The 22239-nt window shown below is 47.1% G+C and overlaps 11 protein-coding genes across 11 annotated transcripts; 5 read left to right on the plus strand and 6 right to left on the minus strand.

Moving 5' to 3' along the window:
- Positions 1–1890: 1890 nt before the first annotated feature.
- N7483_002535 (uncharacterized protein) lies at positions 1891–2781 on the minus strand (the record flags this gene model as incomplete). Its single annotated transcript, XM_057085972.1, has 1 exon — positions 1891–2781. The coding sequence occupies one exon, from the start codon at positions 2779–2781 to the stop codon at positions 1891–1893; it is 891 nt and encodes a 296-aa protein (XP_056952121.1).
- Positions 2782–4313: 1532 nt separating this feature from the next.
- N7483_002536 (uncharacterized protein) lies at positions 4314–4973 on the minus strand (the record flags this gene model as incomplete). Its single annotated transcript, XM_057085973.1, has 1 exon — positions 4314–4973. One exon carries the CDS (start codon positions 4971–4973, stop codon positions 4314–4316), a length of 660 nt encoding a protein of 219 aa, XP_056952122.1.
- Positions 4974–6763: 1790 nt separating this feature from the next.
- Positions 6764–7129, plus strand: N7483_002537 (uncharacterized protein; the record flags this gene model as incomplete). Its single annotated transcript, XM_057085974.1, has 1 exon — positions 6764–7129. One exon carries the CDS (start codon positions 6764–6766, stop codon positions 7127–7129), a length of 366 nt encoding a protein of 121 aa, XP_056952123.1.
- Positions 7130–8207: 1078 nt separating this feature from the next.
- Positions 8208–9581, minus strand: N7483_002538 (uncharacterized protein; the record flags this gene model as incomplete). The annotated part of the gene is made up of 1 exon (XM_057085975.1): positions 8208–9581. The coding sequence occupies one exon, from the start codon at positions 9579–9581 to the stop codon at positions 8208–8210; it is 1374 nt and encodes a 457-aa protein (XP_056952124.1).
- A 1058-nt stretch (positions 9582–10639) lies between these two features.
- Positions 10640–11317, minus strand: N7483_002539 (uncharacterized protein; the record flags this gene model as incomplete). The annotated part of the gene is made up of 2 exons (XM_057085976.1): positions 10640–10856; positions 10914–11317. 2 exons carry the CDS (start codon positions 11315–11317, stop codon positions 10640–10642), a joined length of 621 nt encoding a protein of 206 aa, XP_056952125.1.
- Positions 11318–11774: 457 nt separating this feature from the next.
- N7483_002540 (patatin-like phospholipase family protein) lies at positions 11775–14879 on the plus strand (the record flags this gene model as incomplete). Its single annotated transcript, XM_057085977.1, has 5 exons — positions 11775–12768; positions 12813–13340; positions 13389–13800; positions 13857–13883; positions 13934–14879. The coding sequence occupies 5 exons, from the start codon at positions 11775–11777 to the stop codon at positions 14877–14879; spliced, it is 2907 nt and encodes a 968-aa protein (XP_056952126.1).
- A 562-nt stretch (positions 14880–15441) lies between these two features.
- N7483_002541 (uncharacterized protein) lies at positions 15442–15996 on the plus strand (the record flags this gene model as incomplete). Its single annotated transcript, XM_057085978.1, has 1 exon — positions 15442–15996. The coding sequence occupies one exon, from the start codon at positions 15442–15444 to the stop codon at positions 15994–15996; it is 555 nt and encodes a 184-aa protein (XP_056952127.1).
- A 741-nt stretch (positions 15997–16737) lies between these two features.
- On the plus strand, positions 16738–17075 carry N7483_002542 (uncharacterized protein; the record flags this gene model as incomplete). The annotated part of the gene is made up of 3 exons (XM_057085979.1): positions 16738–16788; positions 16840–16884; positions 16932–17075. 3 exons carry the CDS (start codon positions 16738–16740, stop codon positions 17073–17075), a joined length of 240 nt encoding a protein of 79 aa, XP_056952128.1.
- A 553-nt stretch (positions 17076–17628) lies between these two features.
- Positions 17629–18043, minus strand: N7483_002543 (uncharacterized protein; the record flags this gene model as incomplete). The annotated part of the gene is made up of 2 exons (XM_057085980.1): positions 17629–17805; positions 17855–18043. The coding sequence occupies 2 exons, from the start codon at positions 18041–18043 to the stop codon at positions 17629–17631; spliced, it is 366 nt and encodes a 121-aa protein (XP_056952129.1).
- Positions 18044–18875: 832 nt separating this feature from the next.
- On the plus strand, positions 18876–19628 carry N7483_002544 (uncharacterized protein; the record flags this gene model as incomplete). Its single annotated transcript, XM_057085981.1, has 1 exon — positions 18876–19628. The coding sequence occupies one exon, from the start codon at positions 18876–18878 to the stop codon at positions 19626–19628; it is 753 nt and encodes a 250-aa protein (XP_056952130.1).
- Positions 19629–20078: 450 nt separating this feature from the next.
- N7483_002545 (uncharacterized protein) lies at positions 20079–21841 on the minus strand (the record flags this gene model as incomplete). The annotated part of the gene is made up of 3 exons (XM_057085982.1): positions 20079–20966; positions 21027–21364; positions 21430–21841. The coding sequence occupies 3 exons, from the start codon at positions 21839–21841 to the stop codon at positions 20079–20081; spliced, it is 1638 nt and encodes a 545-aa protein (XP_056952131.1).
- Between the last annotated feature and the right edge of the window lie 398 nt (positions 21842–22239).

Raw genomic sequence — 22239 nt, forward strand, 5'->3', positions numbered from 1 at the left:
TCTCGCTTTTTCCAAAGACTGATTTGCCCGAGCTTGCTCTTTGCAGTCAACATGCTTCCACACACAAGATTCCCACAGGCGTCGATATATGCCCAGAATACGAGCCGCTTGGAAAGCGAGCTTTGGGTCCTTGCGATCGAGCTCCGCCAGTGCTTCAAGGGTAGGTCGCAAAGGCTCATTCGCGAGAGATTCCTTCGATGCCGAATCAGCCTGTGATTGTTAGTCGTGAATATCCGGGTCGGAAAATTGACTTACATACCATATGACCAAAGGGTTGTGGGGCAGGTTGAAGCCCGGTGGTGTCTTCTTGACTCGGTGTCTTTTCCGGGCCATGACCTTCCTTCCCGTCGTTTTTCGACATTTCCCTTGGGCTCTCCATGTCTCACCGATTGTATGTGAATATTTTCGATGAATGCTCTGGTTTCCAATCGATATTTGCTCTTTTATATCAGATCTCATAGCGAACAGCGATTTGAACGATGTCCCTTAAGCCCAGTGAAATGTGAAATTGACTTCTCCTAATCACTTAAGACCCATGTCAACTTTGACTCACAAGGCTGTTCAGGCTCAACAAATATTGGTGACATCACTCATAATGTGATCTTGTTAGAGAGTACACTCAGTGGACCCTCATACTCGGAGGCTGGATTGTTATGAGGTCCATGACTGTCAATCCCTCACTTATACAGCCCTTGTTGTTGATCACTAACGTTGAGATACCAGGCAGATGCACTTTTCATTCAACTTGGAACAAACGCCATCGCGACTGCACAAAATTTGTCAGCCAATAGATGACGTGGATAAACGTAGCAATATGTCTAAAATAAATCTTCCAGCATCGGCACTGGGTACTTAGTTCACCAACTCTAGAGAGTAAATCTCGTCAATTCTGTCTGTTGAATATTTTATGCCACTACAACCCTCGATCATTCGATAAATATATATCCGTCGCTTTGGGAGCTTACCAACACTAAGCTATCCGGTGCACTCAGGAAATGCTTAGGAATGCAACCATAGGAGGGGCCAAGTAGATGTGGTCGAGTAGAGAGCAGAAAGGGACGTCCACGTCCCGAGTGTATAGTCCAAGTCCCTACTCCGTTGCGCTCACTGAAACCCACGGGTACCCATACCCATGGATTGGCGTACAGACCGAAGAACTCATTATTAGGCGCGAGTTGGACCCATGGACTTCACCAGTCGGTGACATCCGTTGCCAAGGTTCGCAAAACTGGGCACGACCATCAACCAAGCATGGCCTACATCGGTGACTCCACGTTATCAACAACGAACACCGAGTGGTGAAGCAACATGAGTCGTCAACAGATAGACGGTGGTCTACATTCAACATGCTTGCACACATTCTCAATTCAAGGAGCCACATCAATGACATTGTTTCCCAACAACCAGGGCGCTTTTCAGTTGCGTAGGTCGACGGTAGCATGCAATGAACAGATTTATCAACTCGAAGATTGAAGTGGTCTATCAACATGTATCTCATTCTTGATACATGAAGGCTAGTGTAAATCAGACTATCTCGCAATTACCTTCATAGCCTGGCAAATTAACAAATATGGGCTCAGAAAACCAAGAAGAGATGTTTTGATGATTGGATCGGCGTTTCGAGGAGAGCAAATAATTTAATTGAATCTAAAGAGACAAATTTGGGAATATCGGACCGAATGCGAAATATGAACAAGATGACCAAGCCCTCTTACTAGCTGATGATGCAAACAATATATCCCCTTGGTAATAAGTTGGGAAAAACAAAACAAATGCTCCAATGTCCCTCTTGGCCACATTGTTGTTAGGTGACCGATTAGTCACTGAATGGGAAATCTCCAATCAGTCGAGATGAATTTCCCCCTCCATATTTGGGTAGAAAGTGCGTAATCAATTCGGAACAGGATATGGCCACTGAATATCCAATGGCCACCCCTCTGGGGTGATTCGACCACGATAGCCAGTGTCGAACACTGGACTCGCTGGATCCAGAGTGGCCACGTACGAATTCCGGCCCCCACGTTTTCCGTGTGTCAAGTAATGAGCGTTCAGATTGTCACGTCGCAGGAACCTTCGATAGCAATGAGGTACCCAGCAGGCATAGGGCTTTACTCCGAGATGAACCACAGAGTGTCGCTCGAGGGTTTTCTGGCGTTTGAAGCGGCTACGGCAGCCCGTAAAAGTGCAAGCAAACGGTTTGTGGGGAATCCCATCATGAGTCACCTCATGCGTATTCCTTGAAGCACCTGACATATTGCGGTCGTTCTCAAGCGAGCCTTGAGTAACCGACGGGGGTTCATAAACACACACACTACATCCACATTGGTCTTGAGCATTGCATCCTTGAAGTATGCTGTAACAGTAAAGGCCCGAGCTGGTGCAGGCTCCAAATAGCTGAGGCATATGGCCGAAACACTCTGGAGGAAGATGGGGCGTGACCGGCCCTAGTGGTGGATGGCAGTGTGCACTCCAGTCTGGGCAGGGTAAGACGCTTAGTCTACCTTGTTCGCAGTCCTGGGAGAGCGAATAGCTTATGTTCCAAGAGCAATGACCATGTAGATTGCCTCTTTCGTCCGATATTGGATATCTCCTAAGTGGAAATGTCTCCACGGCAGGAAAACTGAATTCGGTACCTTCCACCGATGCTGGACTAGCATTGTCGGTCAAGAGAGTATTTCGCTGCGTTAAGACATCCTCGTCCTCGCATGTCTCGTGAAGCGATGGCGTAACTGCCACTGTTAGTCCATCTTGAGACTGCGCTGAATTCAGAATCCGCTGCATATTTCATTTGAGTGGTGTCGGAAGAGCGATGGCGATAAGTGATATAGACCCGCAGGAAGATAACTTTCGAAAGGAGTTGATAGCGGCAGCTTGATTGGAACAATGATCAGATGCGATTGATATAGCATATGACGGCCAGGAATTTTAGTTTCGAACAATTTAGATCTGTATTTATAAGCAGGCCAAGGGTTGTCTGTCCTAAGCGACGACGCTTAGGGACTCACACGCGACTGCCATTTGACTGCTGGGCGTAGTGGCGTGACTTTTCATGTTGAATCAGGGACGTTGATCCAGCGGGAAAAGAGCGCCATTCGTAGACCATTCGTAGACTTCCATATCGAGCCATCAGAACGACCATCGATGAAGCAGCTGTAGGTCTATTTTGAGGTGGAAGTGGCTTGTGTCAACACGCCGACATGATTCAACAGTGTTTGTTGAACCTTTACGTATCTCGGCTCCAAAGGACGTCCGTTTTGTCAAGATCAAAGGTTAACAATCAAAAAGATTCCACAAGACAGCACAGTATCAGAGGATCACCATGGATCATGAAGACTTGGGGATTTCAATCACCTAACGACTCCGTTCACAAAGAAATAATATTTAACCAGTACCCTTGCCAATCGGATTTTGCCTGTCCTAGCTCATACTGCAGTGTTGTGCTGCTTTGAAAATCAAACCCATTCTAGCCTTCTGAACGTATGTATCCTTTGTCTTGTTTATCCTTGCCTCGGCACTCGCGTCGTGAGACAGCTGAAGATGTCTGTTGACCTCGGAAACGAAGCATTTGAAGTACAGTCATGGTGTAGTGACTATGAAGGAGCAGGGTCCTTTCAGACACGGTCTACTGCATCCACGGCAGCCACCGACGAGCTCTCAGAGACAAGTTAGGACCGCGCATTTGTGGTTTCCGATGGAGAGCCATCCAGGAGCGCGAGAAGCGCGTCAGGTCTCTCTGGGACAAATCAACTTCCTAGTGTCGAACAAGATAGGTCCTATTCCAATGAGGTGAGTACGCATAATAAAATGGACTGGATTTAATCTAATCAAGTACTAGGTCTGTCGTAAATGGCCCGTCAATACCATAGCAAAGCGGCTGGTGAATGAGGATGGTCATCTTGTCGAGCAGTACCTGGTTCTGTGGTGCTCTTGGGAGAGACGTATGCCTGCAATGATATGATCTTCGCAAAAGTGACCGTATCACTGATCAGTCATGTAATAGGAACATAGGACAATTGTCTTTTCCTCTTCACATCTGAGGCCCGGGCAATGAAATGTTGAAGTTTAGGAGTTTTCTGGGCTGTCATTATGGTGATGTTTCCATTCAAGCTGCCTAATAGCAAGGATTTCAAATAGAGGATCGAAATATACAAATTATATATGACAAGTGCCAGCAAAGCTTAAATGGTCTTTATTTAAAGCAATATATATAAATGGATTATATGCCTTCATATTGATCTCTATGATAGAGGACTGGTAAGGAAATTTGCGTCGGCCATTGACGGGACAAACTGTACAGTAGGCGTGTACAAATGTCACGTAAATTTAGCCCAAGGGTTATGTACAAAATCCGAAGGATACAGAGAAGGCATAGTAGGCAATGCCGCCAAGGGAGATAGAGTCGACGAAGCGGAGTACGGAAACGGCTCTAAGCGCGGCCACACGGATAACCGAAAGTGGCAGCCCGGCATCACACAAGCGCCATGAGATACAATGTCAAGTATCTCTTGTCGTATGTGCTGAAACTTCCAGGATGCTGTTTCTATCCGAGGGATAAAGAACAGATGCTCGTCCACCACGCCTCTGGTAAATAGATCCAGCTGCGCAAGGCGAACTTCCAACCAGCCAATTTTCTCTGACAAGAAGGCTGAAATGTAGACGAAGATATCCTCGGGCTTTGTCGAGGGAAGCAGTGGGGTCGGCCCCATCCACCGGAAAGCATGATTGCTTTTAGTGTTGGAGTAGAATAAGCATTCCACAGTGGGATCTTGCACGCGATGTGCCATGGTCTTTTCCGCATGCGGGCTTTCGGGCTTGGTCTCGTCAAACTCTGTCGCGAGGCACGGAGGCGGTGCTGGTAGATCAGACTCTTCCCAAAGCTGGTGGAGATCCAGATCCAAATCATTTTCTAACACGTTATCAGCAAAGGTAGCTCGCAGAGGCAGGCCACACGAACCATTCCAAATATATTCCATGGTGTTGCCCAGGTGCTGGTAATTCGATCTCAGAGCTCGCACAAGAAACAACTTGAAAGAAGAGAAGCGAATTTGCATCATTTTTATGAAGGTTAAAAAGTGATTTTTGTGAGTTATTCTTTTTTGGTTTCTTTCTCATGGTTCAACGTTCAGCCTCACCAAACATTAATGAATCACCGCCACTGAAAATAACTTCGGTGATCAATCAACACATCACAAATTTTGCATTATTTGTTTAAGATTCTATCCCAAGACCGAATAAAATACTGTGGCCGCCTAGCCCTCTATATGTTATCTTTCAACCTCATCTATGAGGCATCGGGAATCGCTGGTGTAAAGGGAGATGGTTACGTTACGAAGTCTGCCGAGCTCCCCACGCGCTCCCCGGAGCAAGAGCGGTTTTATCCGGTAATCAGTTTCTCAAAGCATGTGTATATACAGACCCATCGTCTGTGGAAATTACCTCATAAATAACGGTTTATTCAATCCAGCCCGCACATTGCTATACCTCCCGACCTCCAACCCATCGGTTTGGACAAATCAGGCACGAAACAAACATTATAGCATTCTAGCACCCTCGCAAGCAGGCATCGAGCTCCTGGGAGTGCTAGGAAGCAAGATCTAACTGTAATTTTTATCCCCTACCCTATTCAGATACTAGATTCTGGCAAAGTATTCTGACAATACCTGTGAACTGTCTCGCATGTTTTATCAGAAGCCTGCCACTGGGCATACGTTTCAACGCCCGGCATGTGCTATCAAGGTGTTGCTGCTATAAAAGTGAGGTCGGTTATCAAGAACCATTATTTCGTCACCACCTAGCATATCGCTTTCTCTATAGAAACACCATCTGATATATATGTAAGAAAGATAGACTGAGTAAGAAAACTTTGTCAAGATATGAACAAATCTGGTCAAGCAGCTTGGCTGGAAGTCCATGAACTAAACAGTATTCGCTGAGGGTACAGTATTTAGAGAATAATGAGTAAGTTTAAGAAAGCACGTGGAGCACTTAATCAATCGTGAATTTAGATCGATTTCTTGATGCGCAATCAGAACCGACAAATTTGGGTTCCAGAAGCTTTTTGATCCTGGGAACATGAGATCGAGAAACTCATCGCCACTTTCACGTGTTGTTTGTTGAATTAGCATAGTTTGACAGCTCAACCCCTCCCCATTATGAGAAGCAATCTATTGCAAGATAGGGTATCAATCATAACACGCCGCAAGAGGCTCCACTGGTCCTGGAGACAGATCATAGGACGCTTTATCAGAATATTTTGCTAGAATCCGGCATCTTAATACGGTGACAGAATCAAATAACAATAAGACCGCTGAGCAGTCCCAGGAGCCCAGTGCCTACTTGCGACGGATTGTGGGTCTTGGGTTCGATCATTTCGCCATCTGGCCAAAAAGGCACAATTTTTGATCAGCGACCAAGCACCCAAACTCCTATAGATTCTCGATCTCTGAAACCGCAGCCCCTGCACCAATGATGCCCGCAAGGACACAGATCGCGATGTGGAGCCAATTGAACTTTATTTCAGTTTCACTCTCACCTTCCTGCGAGGGGATCGTGGTGTTGCCACCTAGGTTAATGAGAAACCCGCAAACTCGAACTAAATTGACCGTTTTCATTGCTTCCCCTGCTTCTTTGGGAAGTAATATCCGCTTTCTGTTGAAATTCTAGAGCCTATAAATAGCGGGATAAACCCTCGACTTTTCCGATCTCACCACGCCATCTGTTATTCATCAGACAACCACAAAAGCAAAAACTCAAGCAAAACAAAATGCCAAGACTACAAGATCAGCTCCCCCCACCCTATACAGAGCGCGCTAGAGATCCTCTCCCAGAGACCTCTCCCCACACGTCCATACCAAAGACCCGAGAACACGATTTCCTAGTGTCTGCACCAAAAGCCACGCCTGATCCAGAGACGCCAATCCATACAGGGCGGGGAAGAGGAAAAAGACTCAAGAAAAAACTGGCTAAGGGTTTGAAGCTTGGAGCTGGTGCCATTGTGTTGACCGCTGCCGTTCCTGTTGTGTTTGTTGCAAATGTGGCGTATGAGGGAGGAAAAGCTGTTCTTCAGGTAGTCGCGGCTCCAGTTGTGGTATGCGTGGTTTGTTTCTGTATCGATGATTTTGATTTCTGAAGCAACAATTCTCGACAAGATAGCCACTTTACCAATGCCGCACATCTCGTTTTCGGTGGAAAGTATTTTGAGACAACATTATACGGTTATACTTAGCAGGGACCAAAAGGTCAAGTCATCCTCAGTTTGCTTTATTAAGGACATAACGGCTCAGAAAATCATCAAACGTTGTCCGCCCACTACAGTCAAGAAATCAGAAACCATATCTTAAACACGAGTACATTGTAATATTGAAAGAGCGCACTAAGATCCCGAAGGAATGATAGTATTTGAGAAGCCTTGAGGAATCAACAATGTGCGATTTCAGTACATATAATATTTGGTGCAAACTTAGTATTTCACAGCTTCTTCGCAGGAATGGAGGGAAAAATCGGATCAATGACTTACAGGATCACTTGGAAGTTTCCATATTGTTGAGACTTGATGCGATAATGTACTGTAATGATCTTCTACATATATATTTACAATACAGATATATATAGAAGTTGCATTGGTAGTTAATGAAATATTTTGGCAGCGAGGCGTTTAGAATGACATGTGCCAATGTGCAAAGAATAACGTAGAATACTTGGCGAACCTAGGACTTATATTCAATCGCATTGATACGTAGATAAGCTAAGTGACGCATAAGCCCTGTCTTTTCCAGGAATATACCGATGAGCTCGAAGCTCTTCACTAATTCGATCCGTTGTTCATTAAACTTCAAAGACAGTACATCGGGTCCGCCTTTATTGTAGAACAAAATCTGCTCAGACAAGCCCACTGAAGCCTGCATATTCGATCATTTTTGTAGATTAAGTATGCATTGCTACTACACAAAGATACCTATTATCCCACATATCGCAATCTCCATACTACTTATGACAGATGAGGTAATTAGTAAAATGACTGTATTTGGAACAAACTATTTGACTAATTTACCACCTACATCCCCCGTGTGTATACTTCCCCTCTGAAATCCAAGTCCAAGAACAAATCCAATCAGAGAACGACGCATGAAGACCAAAAAATGTAAGTACCAAAAATCAACTCAAATCTCATTCTTTGCCAGGTTCTCAGCCCTGATCACTCCTCTCGGTCACACTCCTTCCTGAAGCATCTCAAACAGAGCCTGGGCCCTCGCTTCCGCTGTCTCCCGGTCCGCCGCACTCTTTTGATCCCAATTTTCTTTTCTTGCCATTTTCGCCATGAATTCTTCTTCATTTACTTGGATTGTAAGCCCTGGAGAGTAAGACGCGATTCGATTAGAGTCTCGAGGCCGACCAGGGGCAGAAGTGGGGTTTGGTGGAGCAAGTGAGGATCGCTGGCCCCGCTGATCCTCAATACCAGTCGCCCCATTACGTCGGGAAGGTGTGGGAGTAGTAGAGTCCCATCTCTCTGGCGGAGACACTCTGACCTCGGGCGTGTTGCAGCGAGAGGTAGCTCGTCGCTGACGGCCTGGGTTTGTGGAGACGATCAATGGGCATGGTGTCGGGGATCGTTCGTAGTTGGGCCTTTCCGGATTATTTTCAACCCATTGGAGATATCCTTCCTCTTGTTTCTGCCAAACCTCCTGGATTTTGGCCATCGCTGCCTTTCGCCCACCACAAAGCCGTTCCAAGCCTTTAAATGGAATCCACGAATACCAGTTGACGACCTTGTTGAAATCTGCTTGATCCAAGTTTTCCCACTCAATTTTAACCCAAAAACCTGGGTTGTTCTTGTAGGAAACGTGGTTTTTTCGTTCCTCAGCAGCGACTCCAACAACCTCGACGACATTCTCCCATGTGTATCGATAAGTCTTCCTGCCACAAAAGTCTTTGGAGTGGATTGAGGTCATGCATAAATCATCATTGGAAATGCAGGGTATTTTCTTGTCCATGTAGCCAGCCCTGTATTTGAAAACAAACCTGACAGCAGAAGGCGGGCCCTGTTGTAGGATCACAAAGGGTCTTGTTCTGTAAATTCCCCATCCGTCTACAGGGAGGTTTGAAAATTCATCTTGAAAAGCATCCTGGCCTCTTTGACCACGAGGCCCAATAACTGCTAGACGGCGGAACCTCTGAGTCAGTCCAGAGACTTCTTGATTTGGTGAGTACACTCTGGCTTGTGAAGGGCGTGCTTCATGTTGATGAGCTTCAGCGGAATTACTTGGTTCCATTGGTTGCATTTCAATCCCATCAGTACTATCCGTCTCGATAGACGGTATGACCCCCTGGCTGTGGTACACTTGTCGGTCACCGCTGGAAGCTTTGTTTTCATGAAATTGCGATTGATCTGGAGTCTCGTCCATGGGTTCCTGCACATTTTGATTGGGCTGGGACACAGACGCCTGCTGCATTATAGCTTGAGCTTGTTGGGGAGAGAGTGACCCGTTTACCGCTGCCTCCTCTAAGTCTCGAAGTTTTTCATGACGATTTGGTGCGTTTAGGCGCGAATTGCCGCTCTTGCCAATTCCTCCTTGGCCTGACATTTGGACGGGCTTTGGGGATGTATCTTTACTGAATAGTGCCGGGGCGATTGGCTCTATTTATGTTCTCAAGAGCTTTAGAGATAGTGGGTTTTATTGAGGATGATACTATCCTAGTTGAACAGGCGAGGGTGAGGTTTGTATCAATATGAGACCTTTTTCTACTTTCGGATGAGCTTATCAACGAAATTTCCATCAACTTGCGGCAGTCAAAAAACATCGGGCGTGTTGACAGTGGGCTCGTTGACAACTTGTGAGAAACTCTTGTGGAGTTTAACATCATTTTCGATAACCCTCCATTTCATGCAGTCTAAAGACAAGCTTAACGCTACTCTCACGGCCTCGCCGGTTATTCTCTTAATAAGCCAGCTTTTTGAGAGAGCATGCTTTTAGGAATTAGTGTTTATTGTTGATCGAATCTGATCTGCGCGTAGAGCAACATACAATACAGCAATATTCGAAATTGGCTTCCATCATTTGCACAGACACGTTTAATCTAGTCGGTGGGTCAACATAAAATGATCCAATTGTAGCTGTAGAAATTGCGGCAGAGCCCCACATCACATCTCAAAGCAGGATGACTAGATCCAGAATTGGACTAGCGGCAAGGCGCCAGATAGTTTCTTTGTGAAAAAGGTGGAAGCCAATTTCGAATATTACTGTAATGCAGGAAACAGCTTACAAGCACTGTTTAAATGCTATGTAGCGTGCGAGATGGAAGTGAGCATAGCAACCTCCTTCTCGCTTGTAAGGTGATAGTTGTACGTATCATACGCTGAAGTGAAAAACATTCTAGTACTTATGAGGAATATCTTTTTTACATGTATTCTATTATCCTAACTTGGCCAATATCATTGGGTCCACTGGACTCCCACACCTGCAAAAACAATCCGAGCGGCTCCGATCCGGCGAGATACAAAGACTATCACAGCAATCAGCATAATATACTCCGCAATCTAACAGTTCCTAAGGTCAGAATAAGAAATAGTCCACCTCAGTCAGAAGAAAACCCTTGCGCTCCGACCATTTGTGTCCCGTTCCGATTATCCAACAGATGACATCTAATCATACCAGCAACGTCCAATACCCTTGTCCTTGCGGGCCAGTGGGTCTAGTTTGTAAAATTTGTATACCGCAAGGAAGGTTACGGATACCAACAGGGTCGTGCCAGTAACTGCGATGGTCGTTATAGCCATCACCGACCAGTCCCCTCCTTTTGACGTATAGACGCTGATCAGAGTAGTCAGAAGCCCAGCTGTAGCATTAAGAGTAAGGGGCCTATCTGTATATCAGAACTTTCTGTCTCTGCCCTCCCCGGGTTGATATTGAACTCACACAAGGATTTTGTTGATCAGCCACGAGAAGTTCCTTCTGAGCTTTTCAAAACGTAGAAGCCACACTAAAGCTCCAAGACCAATGATAAGGAACAAGCATGCAATAACGAGAAGCGGAGGATTCTGGATAGTGTGTAGTATTCTCCGGCCAGCCTCACTTGCGTGCAGAGTCTTCTCCACCTGGCTTGAAGCCTGCAACGAGCTGAACGTTCCAGGGACCACCAGGTAGCCAGCAAGAAGAGCCCAATTGGCTGCACTCGCTATGACGTTGAAGATCAGGTCCGTCCCAGCTTCATCTTTGAGCATTTTTGCGTATTCATCCTCGTGTGCATACGTAACAACCTCACCGTCAGGTGGGCTCACCTCACACGAGCGAGTGTCAAGATGGATATGCACTGTTTCCATCCTGGCCGTCCCAGTATTGTCTGATGTAGTGGCTGCAGGACGTTAGATGTGCAGGTCTATAAGAATTCAGTCCAGGCTGAAAGGGGTACGTATGAAGGGGATGGCCAGAGATATAAATGAATTTAGCAGGCCTCTACTGCCAGGCATGATTTTATCGCTGCTTCTCTGAGCCAAGTCACCATAACGGCATATCTTGTTGAGGTTAAGGTGCATCATGTTTCTGTCTCAGCTTACGCAAGCCTTCTTGAGCTCTAAAGGCTCCACATGCTAAGCTCTTCTTGATGCGCGGTACATTATAAAGGGATCTCAGTTGAAACCTCACTAGGCTTAGGATAGAACAGCAGATATGAGAGGTAGGACGCCTCAGCTTTCAATTACGACTGGCCCATGGTCTGCGGGATCGATCTTGTATAAAGCCACGCTGAATCCTATATCTCTAGCATCTATTGCTCCATCAATGGCGATATGGCTCGATCTCGTCGAGGAAAATGGAGACTGGACTGCAGTAGAAACCCGTCGCCTGGAGAAACTGGTCCGGGAACTACCATTTCCACAATGTCAACAGCCGAGTTTGATTTACTTTGCAGGGAACAGCAATCGCATCAAAGCCTTGAAGGCCCTTTTCCCTCACAACAATGTGACACGCAAGGGTGCCGCAGGGCTGGTTCGGCTTCACCTTAGCCTTCATACGGAACACACCAACAATCCAGTCTTGTTGGCGGAGAGCAGTCTCGGTGTCGCAAAGACACTAGGTGATTCCAGGTGGCTTAAACACATGCCGTGTGAACATCAAAAATGGAAAATCGCGGGCGCTCGTCACGCATCACTGTCGGCGCTACAAGAAGATGTCAAACGACAGCTAGTTCTTCCGTGGACCCAGATAGTATGTCTCTTTCTGGACTCAGACGGCGACTTCAGGTCCGCAGAGAGCCTGTTCCGACAACCGTCTCGATCACTGACTGTTGGTAACATGCGTATTCCATCGTCCATGCAAGTGGTGGTGATTGTTTCGAAGCCAGGAAACGAAGGTAGTATCACAGAGAGGTGTGCCAGTCTCGAAAAGTTTGTACCCTCGAACAGATTCTCCATGCTTGATCTCCGTCAAAGATCCAGTCTATCGGATGCTGTCGCATTCGGGCCCCTCCACCAAATGATATTCGAGAAGCTCTCGGAAACCTCGCTTCAAGAACAATCCTCACACCGGAGGTTTTCCGCATTGCACCTGAGTGCATTTTGGAATGCCAGCTTGGAGAGCTACCGATTCTCCGTTCATGAGGCGCAGCTCGATGTTCTCTCCAAAGCTCGCGCAAACTTTCCCACACCTCCATCGATGAACGACTGCCTTTGCGAGGCCGCGCGGATGGTGACATCGTCGGGATATGGCAGGGATGAGCTTGAACATTTCTTTGCGTCGGCCTTCTTAATGGATACCTACCCACCTGAGATGCATGGTAAGAGCCTCACCCAACTTAGCTTCCAATATTGATGAAAACAGGCTTTGCTCCCACTCTTGTTTTCTCGGCTCTGTATGGAAAAGATCGTCTTCACATCTGGCGCGGAGATCTAAAAAGCCACTGGGAAGGCATTCTGTCTCGGTTCGAACAGCTGTTCACGCAGATGGGAGACCACAATCGATCCGCGGCCATACGGAGGAGCACCCTTGGCCGATTGTTTGGCCAAAAGCAGGGTCTTTATTCCACCACCGTATGCCTCTGCTGTTTATTGCGGCCACCGGAACATATGATGCCATGTCAGCATGCGCTATGTGATACCTGTCTCGTGATATTTGGGATGCCGAGTCCTCTGGGTGAATACCATACGACGATTGCCGAATGTCCGATCTGCAGCCAGAAAGCCAACATCACAATCCGCCAACTCCCCCCGACCAAGCACCCGGTGATTCTCAGCCTAGATGGCGGTGGGATTCGCGGCATAGTTCAGCTGGGTCTGCTTCGCGTGCTGGAGGGACGAATCGGTATCCCAATAGCCTCTCTTCCAGACTTGTGCGTTGGAACCAGTGTAGGTCTGTGCAACTCCGCCCAACTTGGAAGTTAAACGGGCTAATATTCAGGTCGAGCAGGCGCACTCATAGCGATCGACCTCTTCCTCAATCCAGGCTCGGTCGAAGGATGCTTTTATCAATTCCCACAACGGGCGAGAAAGATCTTTCATCGATCGACAGCGACTACGCCTCGCCTCCTCCGGATAATGGCATCCGCATTGAACTTATCCACCCATGGTCTGTATGACTCCGAGAGACTGTCGGAAACCGTGAAGGAAGTGACAGGTCCCGGTCGCCGGCTATTCGATACTGCAACTGTGAGTCCCGCGGGGTGCCGCGTTGCGTTCGTAACAAGCCGGACTGCCGACGGGAAGGCCGTCGTGTTGGCGAATTATCGAGGGTCGGGTCAGCGCAATGCAGACGCCGCCTACGAATTCCTGGTGCCTCGTAGCAACGAAGAGAATCCTCCACTGCCTGACGCGTAAGTTTACCCAGGAGCTGCCTTTCTGGAATATTCACTGACGCAGTCTTTCTCAGAGGTGCATGTAGCACTGCGGCACCGATGTAAGTGACAATGCACCGTTCGTTGTGGTCTTCATTGCTGATCTTCAAAGCTACTTCGATACCATAAATTTACCGGGATTCGCAGGGTCACCTTTTCAAGACGGTGGAGTTCGTGCGAACAATCCGCTAGCCATTGCTTGGCGGGAGTCGACCATCCTCTGGCCGGCCGCAAGGAGACCTGATCTGCTCGTTTCGGTTGGAACAGGATTCTCACCGGCGGCCCCCAGCCGTGCCACAGGGCTTCTGAAACGGCTTCGCGAGGGGGCACTGCCTCGGCTCATCCGGGCTACGCTGTCTTCGCCTACCATGGACGGAGACCAAGGGTTTCGCGAGGCCTTGAACTATCTCTCGCATCGTCCAAACCCCAACGTGTTTCGCGTCGACCACGAGATCGACGGCACCCTTCCCGAGCTGGATGATGTCTGCTCTCTCGAAATGTTGTCTCAACGGACGTTTGTTGTCGCGGATGAGCTAGTCCGCGCCGTTCTTGCCTCGGCGGCGCTCTTCTTTGAATTGGATGATATCCCCACGCAGCGCCACGCTGGCCTTCACTGCCAAGGGTCCATCCTCTGCGCGCGACCGGACGCTGCTGGAATCCTGCGGCGTGTTCTTGTCGAGATCCCTGAGGCGCGCTTTCAAGCTGGCCAGAGTCGTCAACTAGGCCCAGTGGATGTTGCAGACTGCTGTCATTTCTGTGGCTACTTCAGGAGAAGAGTAGAATTCGTGGTTGCGAGTCTCGACGAAGGGTTTACCATCGAGATTGCCAACCACGTCTCGAGTCAGAAGATCGGAGGCTTTCCGAAAAGTGCTCGGGAATTCTTGGAGGATCAGCAGGCGTTTGCTCGATTTGGCAGGGCAGACCATCAGGTTTCGCGATGGCCGCCGGTGCGACAATGCCACTGCGCCCAAGGGATGAAACGGAAGATCCGATTCACGGAGCTGACCCTGCCGGGAAAACGCGACCGACCTGAGCCAGCCAATCGTGAAAAGGTTTAGCGGATTGTGGATATTTGCGTGGTATTACATTGTTTTATAGCCCTCTAGTTTTCTGCTCCATTTTTACTTATTAGTATCCGACAGTGTATGGTATTCCCCTTAAATATATTTCCTTGATTTTATCCTTGATTATACAACGTCGTCTTTAAGGGATTATTCAGAGTATAATCAACTTACATATCATCTCACACTAGGCATCTGAGTCTAATTGGATATTCATGTTCCATATATACTATAACTAACCGTCAAACTATGTAGCAATTGCATTCTATCATTGAGCATTCTATAAAGACAAAAGATTATATCATTCGTATAACGTTTCATAATCTACAACGTAAAGGTTCATGGGAAGGGGAGGGGCACATAGGCTACATAAGGGCATTCAACAGTCACCAAGTCAACCTGTTGGTTCACCTCTAGAAATACCTCATACAGTGAACAGATGCTGATGCTATACCAGGCTATCTTAGACCTGAATCTTCCAAGCTCATCTATTTAATTTGCCAAAGCTCCCTCTCACTGTGATTCGGGTCAAATAATCCACCAGGTTGTCTTCTATACCATGAAACCCCTTCGCAAACCTATCGCTGCTGCAAATCGTGATGATACCTCAAGCGTCTACAGTAGATCTCCTGATACCGCTCAGTATGATCAGCCGCCAATTATGCTTTCCCCCTTACCGATCCAAATATCCATTCCAGAGATCACCCCGCTTGATCACCAAATTGCTATGGCAGGGGGCTGTACGATGGCCCTGGAGCTGACCCGGTCACGTCTCCACATGTCCAAGCAGCAACCAACGCAGCCACTTGCCGGGGCAAAACGAACATTGTTGCGTCAGCTCGAGCAACAACGTTTCGAAAATGACTTTTACCGCGACTGCTTCCGAAACTTACACTATCTTGTGGTGTCTACCATGGATTTGATGCACAGTCTGGCTCTGCGATACCATTTCCAGTCAGGAGCAGGTCCACAAGATCCACGCTTAATCCGTTCCATTGTGTCACTCCGACTGGCGGTGGATAAGTCTCGTGCGGAAGAGAACCAGGCAGAATGCGAGTGGAAACAAAAATGGGATGTACCTAATAGTCCGAAAGCAAATACCCGTTGGTTGTGAGCATTAAGTTATGAGAGTATTGAGGAAACGATATATAACGGGTGCCTAGGGGATTGGTATTTAGTTAGTTCTCTTGCGATAGTTTACGATAAGTCATACCTCATATGACAGTTTGGCAAATAACCTCTTTTTAACTTGAGCCCCTTTTTGTGGTCTCAAAAAGGCGGAAGCACTTTTAGTATTCTATGATAGTTTCAATAATAAGCCTTTGGGGACTATCAGTCACTTTGTGCTCAGTCGTAAGTAATATTTTCTAGTACCATTTCATATTAAGCCACAGAGAATAGTTTAAGCTGGTATTATATATCCTGTAAAGGTACACGCTGGGTAGGAAGCAATCATATCGAAGAAATGGGAAGAACCTTAGGAACGCAACAGAGACGACATATAAACAGTTGTACATATTCTTATCTATCGTTTGTCAATGGTACCTATATTGTTTTTCACCATCCTATGTTTCATACGGCTGATGGACAAAAAGTATACTAGCGTTGATAAAATTCATCAGTAGTTACTCTATAATATGAGGCGTGTGAGATGACAATGGCCCCCCTAAACTCTGACTGCTGAACAAAGGTCCTCAACTTATGTGATCTAGATTAATTTGACTGTTTCACCCCGAGCGATCCCAACTTGATCAATATGATCCGATGGAATTCATCTGATCCGATAGAATTCCCAGAAAATATAAAAAGACGACAGCATGTCATCTATCGTCTGTCTCAAGGCAACCGGATCATCATGATTCTTGCCTTGCTGATTTTGAGTGCCATGGCCATCGTGGTCACTGTGGTATGTTCGATTCGTTGTCGTGTTACGATGGTTAATTCAACTAATCCCCAGACCTCTTTACCACTCAAGACAGCAATGCTTTCCACAAAGTCAGAAGTAAGTCCACTTGCTCAGACATTATGCTCTCTCGCTAAAGTTAACAGGCAACTCTGCCCCAGCCTCTTCAAGGTACGAGACCCGGCGGAGTCGAGAGCAATTACCAAGGTATTGTATCGCGCCCTGGCAACACAGGAAGCATTATAACGTATTCTGATAGTATCTTTCGATCGGAGCGCGAGACACGGTAGAACCCACCGCCATCGTCGACGTCCCTCGACACTTCCTAAACTTTGAAGATAGCTTGGTCTTGACGGGGCACTTAGGCCTGTTCTAGACTGAAGTTCCCTTTCAGTTTCCACTCAAATGATCGTCTTTTAAGATGATGCGCTTTTAATTGGTTGCCGTGAGGTATGCGTACGAGGGGCCGAAACCTGCCATATATACACTGCAAATTAATCTTATTGAGTTCAACTGCATTTCGAGCATCCTGATGGATTGTGGGTGATTTACTTTTTCCCTTCTGTTTTAAACCATAGACATGTCAGCCAGTGTCAGCTATATAAAGCTCAGAAGCAGGTGGTTATATACTTTATTAATTGGTAACACTCCTATTATTTTATAATTCAACCCTGCTTATGCTCAATATAGTTAATGTAAAATTAGATATAGAGGAAGATATTCTGGCAGTATCAGGCTGTTGAAAATATACATGATACTAAAGATCCATATACTATGTATAATCGATCGTCTATTCCTCCTGCTAAATATCGATTCTAAGACTAGCGGAGCACGAGTTGCTACTCAACATGATTCGACGATGTCAACTTCTGCTTCTGCACTTTCCAGGTATTGTGCTAGTTCTTCCCAGATATTGCGCTTATGGCCTGGATTGTGGGCGGGGCGCTTTGGTTTGACGGTACGCATATAAGCAGTCGATCCATAATCGTGGGGAGTTCGCATGACTACACGCTTCTTATCCTTTCGGAGATCAGCGCTCATTCTAATGATAGAGAGTCTGATTGCCTACCATTTTATCCGCAGCCGGCAATGGGAGGTGGGGGTGCGAGTGGTAGCCAAACAGTCGTCCATCAGGGAGTTCCATGTCGAGCCAGATTTTGATACCATACAGAACCCAAAATTCGTGGTGGCGGCGCTGGATGTTGACGAGGCGCTTTCGAAGCTGCTCCCGCTTGACCCGGCTCAGCTGATGAGCCATTGAGCCAAGGGTTTATCTAAGAACATTTCATTGAGCATGGGAAATTTCAATTAATAGCTCTATAGCTTTCCCCTTACGACTTTCGTTCAAATGAAGTTCACCAGCACTCAAACATAAGCCACCGTTCCCTGTCAACACTAACTAGGAAGGAAACTGCGGATGGATTCGAAGGTGCAAAAAGGGAGCTTTGGGTCAGACGCCTCAAATAAATGTAGTATACTCGCTATTCTACACGACGTGAGGTGAGCGGTGATTTACTAACGGCAACCTCTGCTTCCACACAGCCTACCAACCATCAACAGCGGGCTTACTTCCAAAAATGTGAGGATGGAATACCAGGAAGCAGGAAACACCCAGTCAGTCTCTCACCGAACTTCAATGTTCTTTAGGTCATCGGAGAATATCTGTCTTCGCGGCACTGACCTCAAGGCTTAGGGGACCTGAACTATCAAAGGTCTCTAATACGGTGCTGAGATTGGGGAAGCTTATTCCGGTAGCTAAGATTGCGATGAGACCGGTATACCTGCAGGAGATCAACAGTCCTGGACGGAGTACGCTTGGAACATACAACCTACAATCCCTCATGTGTATCTCACTCGCAATGATGTCCACTCTCATGAAACGTCTTGACAGATACTCAGTCTCCCAATCATGCGGATCTTTTTTCCCATCAAGCCTCGTGGCCTTGCATACATCTCATTTCATACTGGGCACCCACCATCCCACATATAGCTCAGAGCAGCCTGCAGTGCTGTCTACTGCACCCCCTTGGCTTACCAGCGAATTATCTGCTTCGGCGACCGCCTCGATCTCCCTAGATATCTCCATTTCTATGAGCGAGCCCATTGTGGGTCAGGCTATGATAATCGACGACCATCGTACAGAGAGCACTCGGACCTCACTAGGAGATCCGACTCCTCCTTACGCAGTAGCAGCTGGAACTTCCGAAGTGATCGAGGAGAGTACTAATCCTATAACGCCGCTTCAGACGAGCCAGGTCATGTCAATCTCACAGACACGCAGCAATGAGACAGGATCAGATTTGCGAGGAACGGCTTCTCATACAGTACAACAGTCCACAAGTCCGCCACTGGGTTCCACTATCCCGCTCTACACCACCAAGCAGAAGCACCCTGAACTAAGAGGCTCAGGCAGTGATATGGAGAAAGACAAGATATCTCTTCCAATACCCGATAGCATCAAAAGGGACTCAGAAACATCTCAAGCCATTTCACAATATCACATGGTCTCAACGCTTACTTCAGCGTTGCTTCAAAATCCAACTACTGGCGGCGCTGGCACGGCCGACTCGTCCATTCCAGGGACATCCAGGTCAGGGGTCATGTTTGATGGCACCAACATGTCGACTACGATGTCTAGACAAGGCGTTGAAGTGATACTTATTAGTGTAATAGGCGGAATTCTCGCCTTTGCCATTCTGATGCTTGTGCACCGTTGGGCTTTATCAAGGTTCTGGAAGTCTTCCAATGGGACTGCGCCGGGAAATACGTCTTTCTTAGTCGCTAAGGTTCACCCAACTATCGAGGTGTCACGATTCTCAATCGAGTCGTCGACAAAAATTTGAGATACGGCATTCTAACAATGGTTGCATCGTTGCAAGAGGAGCTGTTAAATCGGATCTGCTAAAGTATGTTCATCTACTTTCATCTCTCGTTTGTTTATTAAAAAACATATTATTACAAATAGGTTTCTTAGTAACTAATATACTTTCAATGATAATACTGTATATCGCGAAGAATATGAAATTGATGTCTAGTAAGAGCCACTTATGCTTCTAATTAGGATAAAATAAAAATATGGAATTACCAGGAATACTAATACTATACACCTAGATAGAAGCTTAAGATTTATTGTAAAATCTAACAAATACATAGCTGCCGAATAGTATTAAGAAAGAAGGGTGTAAAACACTCCTATTTACCCCTACAAAGTATTTTGATTAAGAACGATGCAACCATTTTAACACGACCGTAGAAATTGGATATCCATCTGGCCAACTCATAAGGCCGGTGGTCTAACTGGTCACGGCTGTGTTCTCCATCAAATAGCCGAAGAAAGCCCGGAAAACCCACTTTCGAAGAAAACCAGCGGTGACCCGTGTTGCTTCCGATGTTTGCTGCAGCGATTCGGCCGACAGCGCGAACCGGTCCGCCTCGACGGTGTTCGAAAATGGCTTTCCGCATCGCTTTTCGACTTCAATTTCCTCGGTGGTTTCTTCCGGGTAGTCACACGGGATGAGAGGAGGTAGCTCGGGTTCAGGCTCCACGGGATATCCGGCTTCCAGGAGTCGAAACCCCCTGGATCTCAATTTGGCATACAAGTGCCGCCAAAGGTCTGATTCGCTGAGCGTCGTCGGCCGGTGTCTAATCAGACTGGATGAGTTGCGGACATCATGTCCCTCGGTTCCTTTCAGACGCTGATGCTCGGTCATTTCAAACCCATACTGGAAGCTAAAACGCCAAAATTCTAGAAGATCCTCTCTTAGGTAATGAGCTCCCAAGGAATGGGGAATTGACACGGCAGTATCAAACATTTGGCATATACCCTCGTCAATAGTGAGCCTTTTATCCCATACTGGCGGTGGCACAAGTTGTTTCATGACACTTTGCGCGACCTCGAGATAGATCCGGTCCTTGAAAAAGGTCTTTAGGGTTGGGATGGGGTAGTCAATGTCTTGCAGCTGCTCCCACAACTCATAGCGAATGTCATCTGGGAAATGACGGAACAGCTGACCGTCATCCATCTTCGATTGTAAAAATCGTAAATCTTGGTCGGAGACCTTGGGGGCACGAGACTGGATGAGATTGACTGAGACTCCATCTATCCGCGATAACAATTCGCGTCTACCCATGACCAGTCGGTTGAAGGTTGTGAGGATTGTTTGCCAATAGCAGGAAACTGCCTGGAGATAAGTTCGAGTGAGCCGGACTGAAACGGAATTGGGCCAGGGGAGTTGACCTACCTCATCACAGCACATGGCCGTGACTTTATGCAAGACCCCGATGCGCATGTCTTCCCATAGGCCTCCGATGACAAGCAGAGAATTCAGACTTAGATGTAATTTTTCGATCTTGAAAAAGCGCTCGAGGTATTTTCTTTTCCTGCTTCCGACAACCACTTGCAGCACCGCATACCAGTTGTCGGCGGCCAAGCGATCTTGAGGGCCGTCAAGGAAGCCCTCATAGTAGTTGATCCTCTCATAGATCAGGCCATCAGGCGGACGATTGTCATTAGTAAAGTTTTCCGTCATGGACTGGATGAACTCGTGATGGAGGGCTGTGGAATCGGCATTGGCAACGTCTATAGAGAGGTTTAGTCGTCTAGGAAGCTTGGTGATTCTCCTTCACGGCCACTCGTGCACTTACCATCATTTGTCACATAGATATCGGCAATCCACCACTGGTCATCGATATCCAGCCACTGACAGGCCGCCGCTATCAGATTTCGATGATCCAGAGCATGCAGTTGGTAGTCTCCGACGACAGTCAAGTAAGGCATGTCCTCCTGGCTGTGGTCCACCACCACGCGATTCCGCCAGTCATTCCTGGACATGATAACCGGGAGATGATTTTTTCGCATAAGACGCTGGCATCCCTGAATCTCCATAAGTTTTTTTGATCGCCGGATACTTCTCTGATTGTCCATTCGGCTTCGAAATCCCTGTTCAAAGGTCACGTCTGACAGATGCACCTTGGCAGAGATCTGAAAATGACGCCGGCCGTACAAGAACAGCCTACGCTCCTTTTCGTCCACCTGAGACTGCCGTACGGGAGACATTGAGCCGGAGTCGTCGAGCGTCGTCGCTCTGCAGTTGCAGATCGTCAAATTATGTCTGCCTTGGTCTTTATAGCACTTTCGATCAGCTGCCTTCGCATAACTAGACTATAGATTTGGTTCACAGATGCCAACGATCCTTACTGGTGAAAACAGCTTTAATTTCTGACCCGAACCTGCACAATCTGAGGCCAGGAGTTTCCTGCTGCCCGCATATTCCATCATTCAATGCTCTGCCCTCCGTTTTTGTGAGGATCATAGTGGTGATAGGCATATGGAACTTAAAGGAGAAGGTGTCTTTAATTTGATAACTTGCGGTCATCCCTGCTCACCTCTGCCTTATCCACGATTACCCTATAAACTACTCGCCTCGCGCCATGCTCGAAATTTCTAGTTCTTGT

Source organism: Penicillium malachiteum, assembly GCF_028827825.1.
Source record: "Penicillium malachiteum strain IBT 17515 chromosome Unknown utg000001l:1.0-8184562.0:1.0-8186909.0, whole genome shotgun sequence".
NCBI classification, from domain to species: Eukaryota; Fungi; Ascomycota; class Eurotiomycetes; order Eurotiales; family Aspergillaceae; genus Penicillium; species Penicillium malachiteum.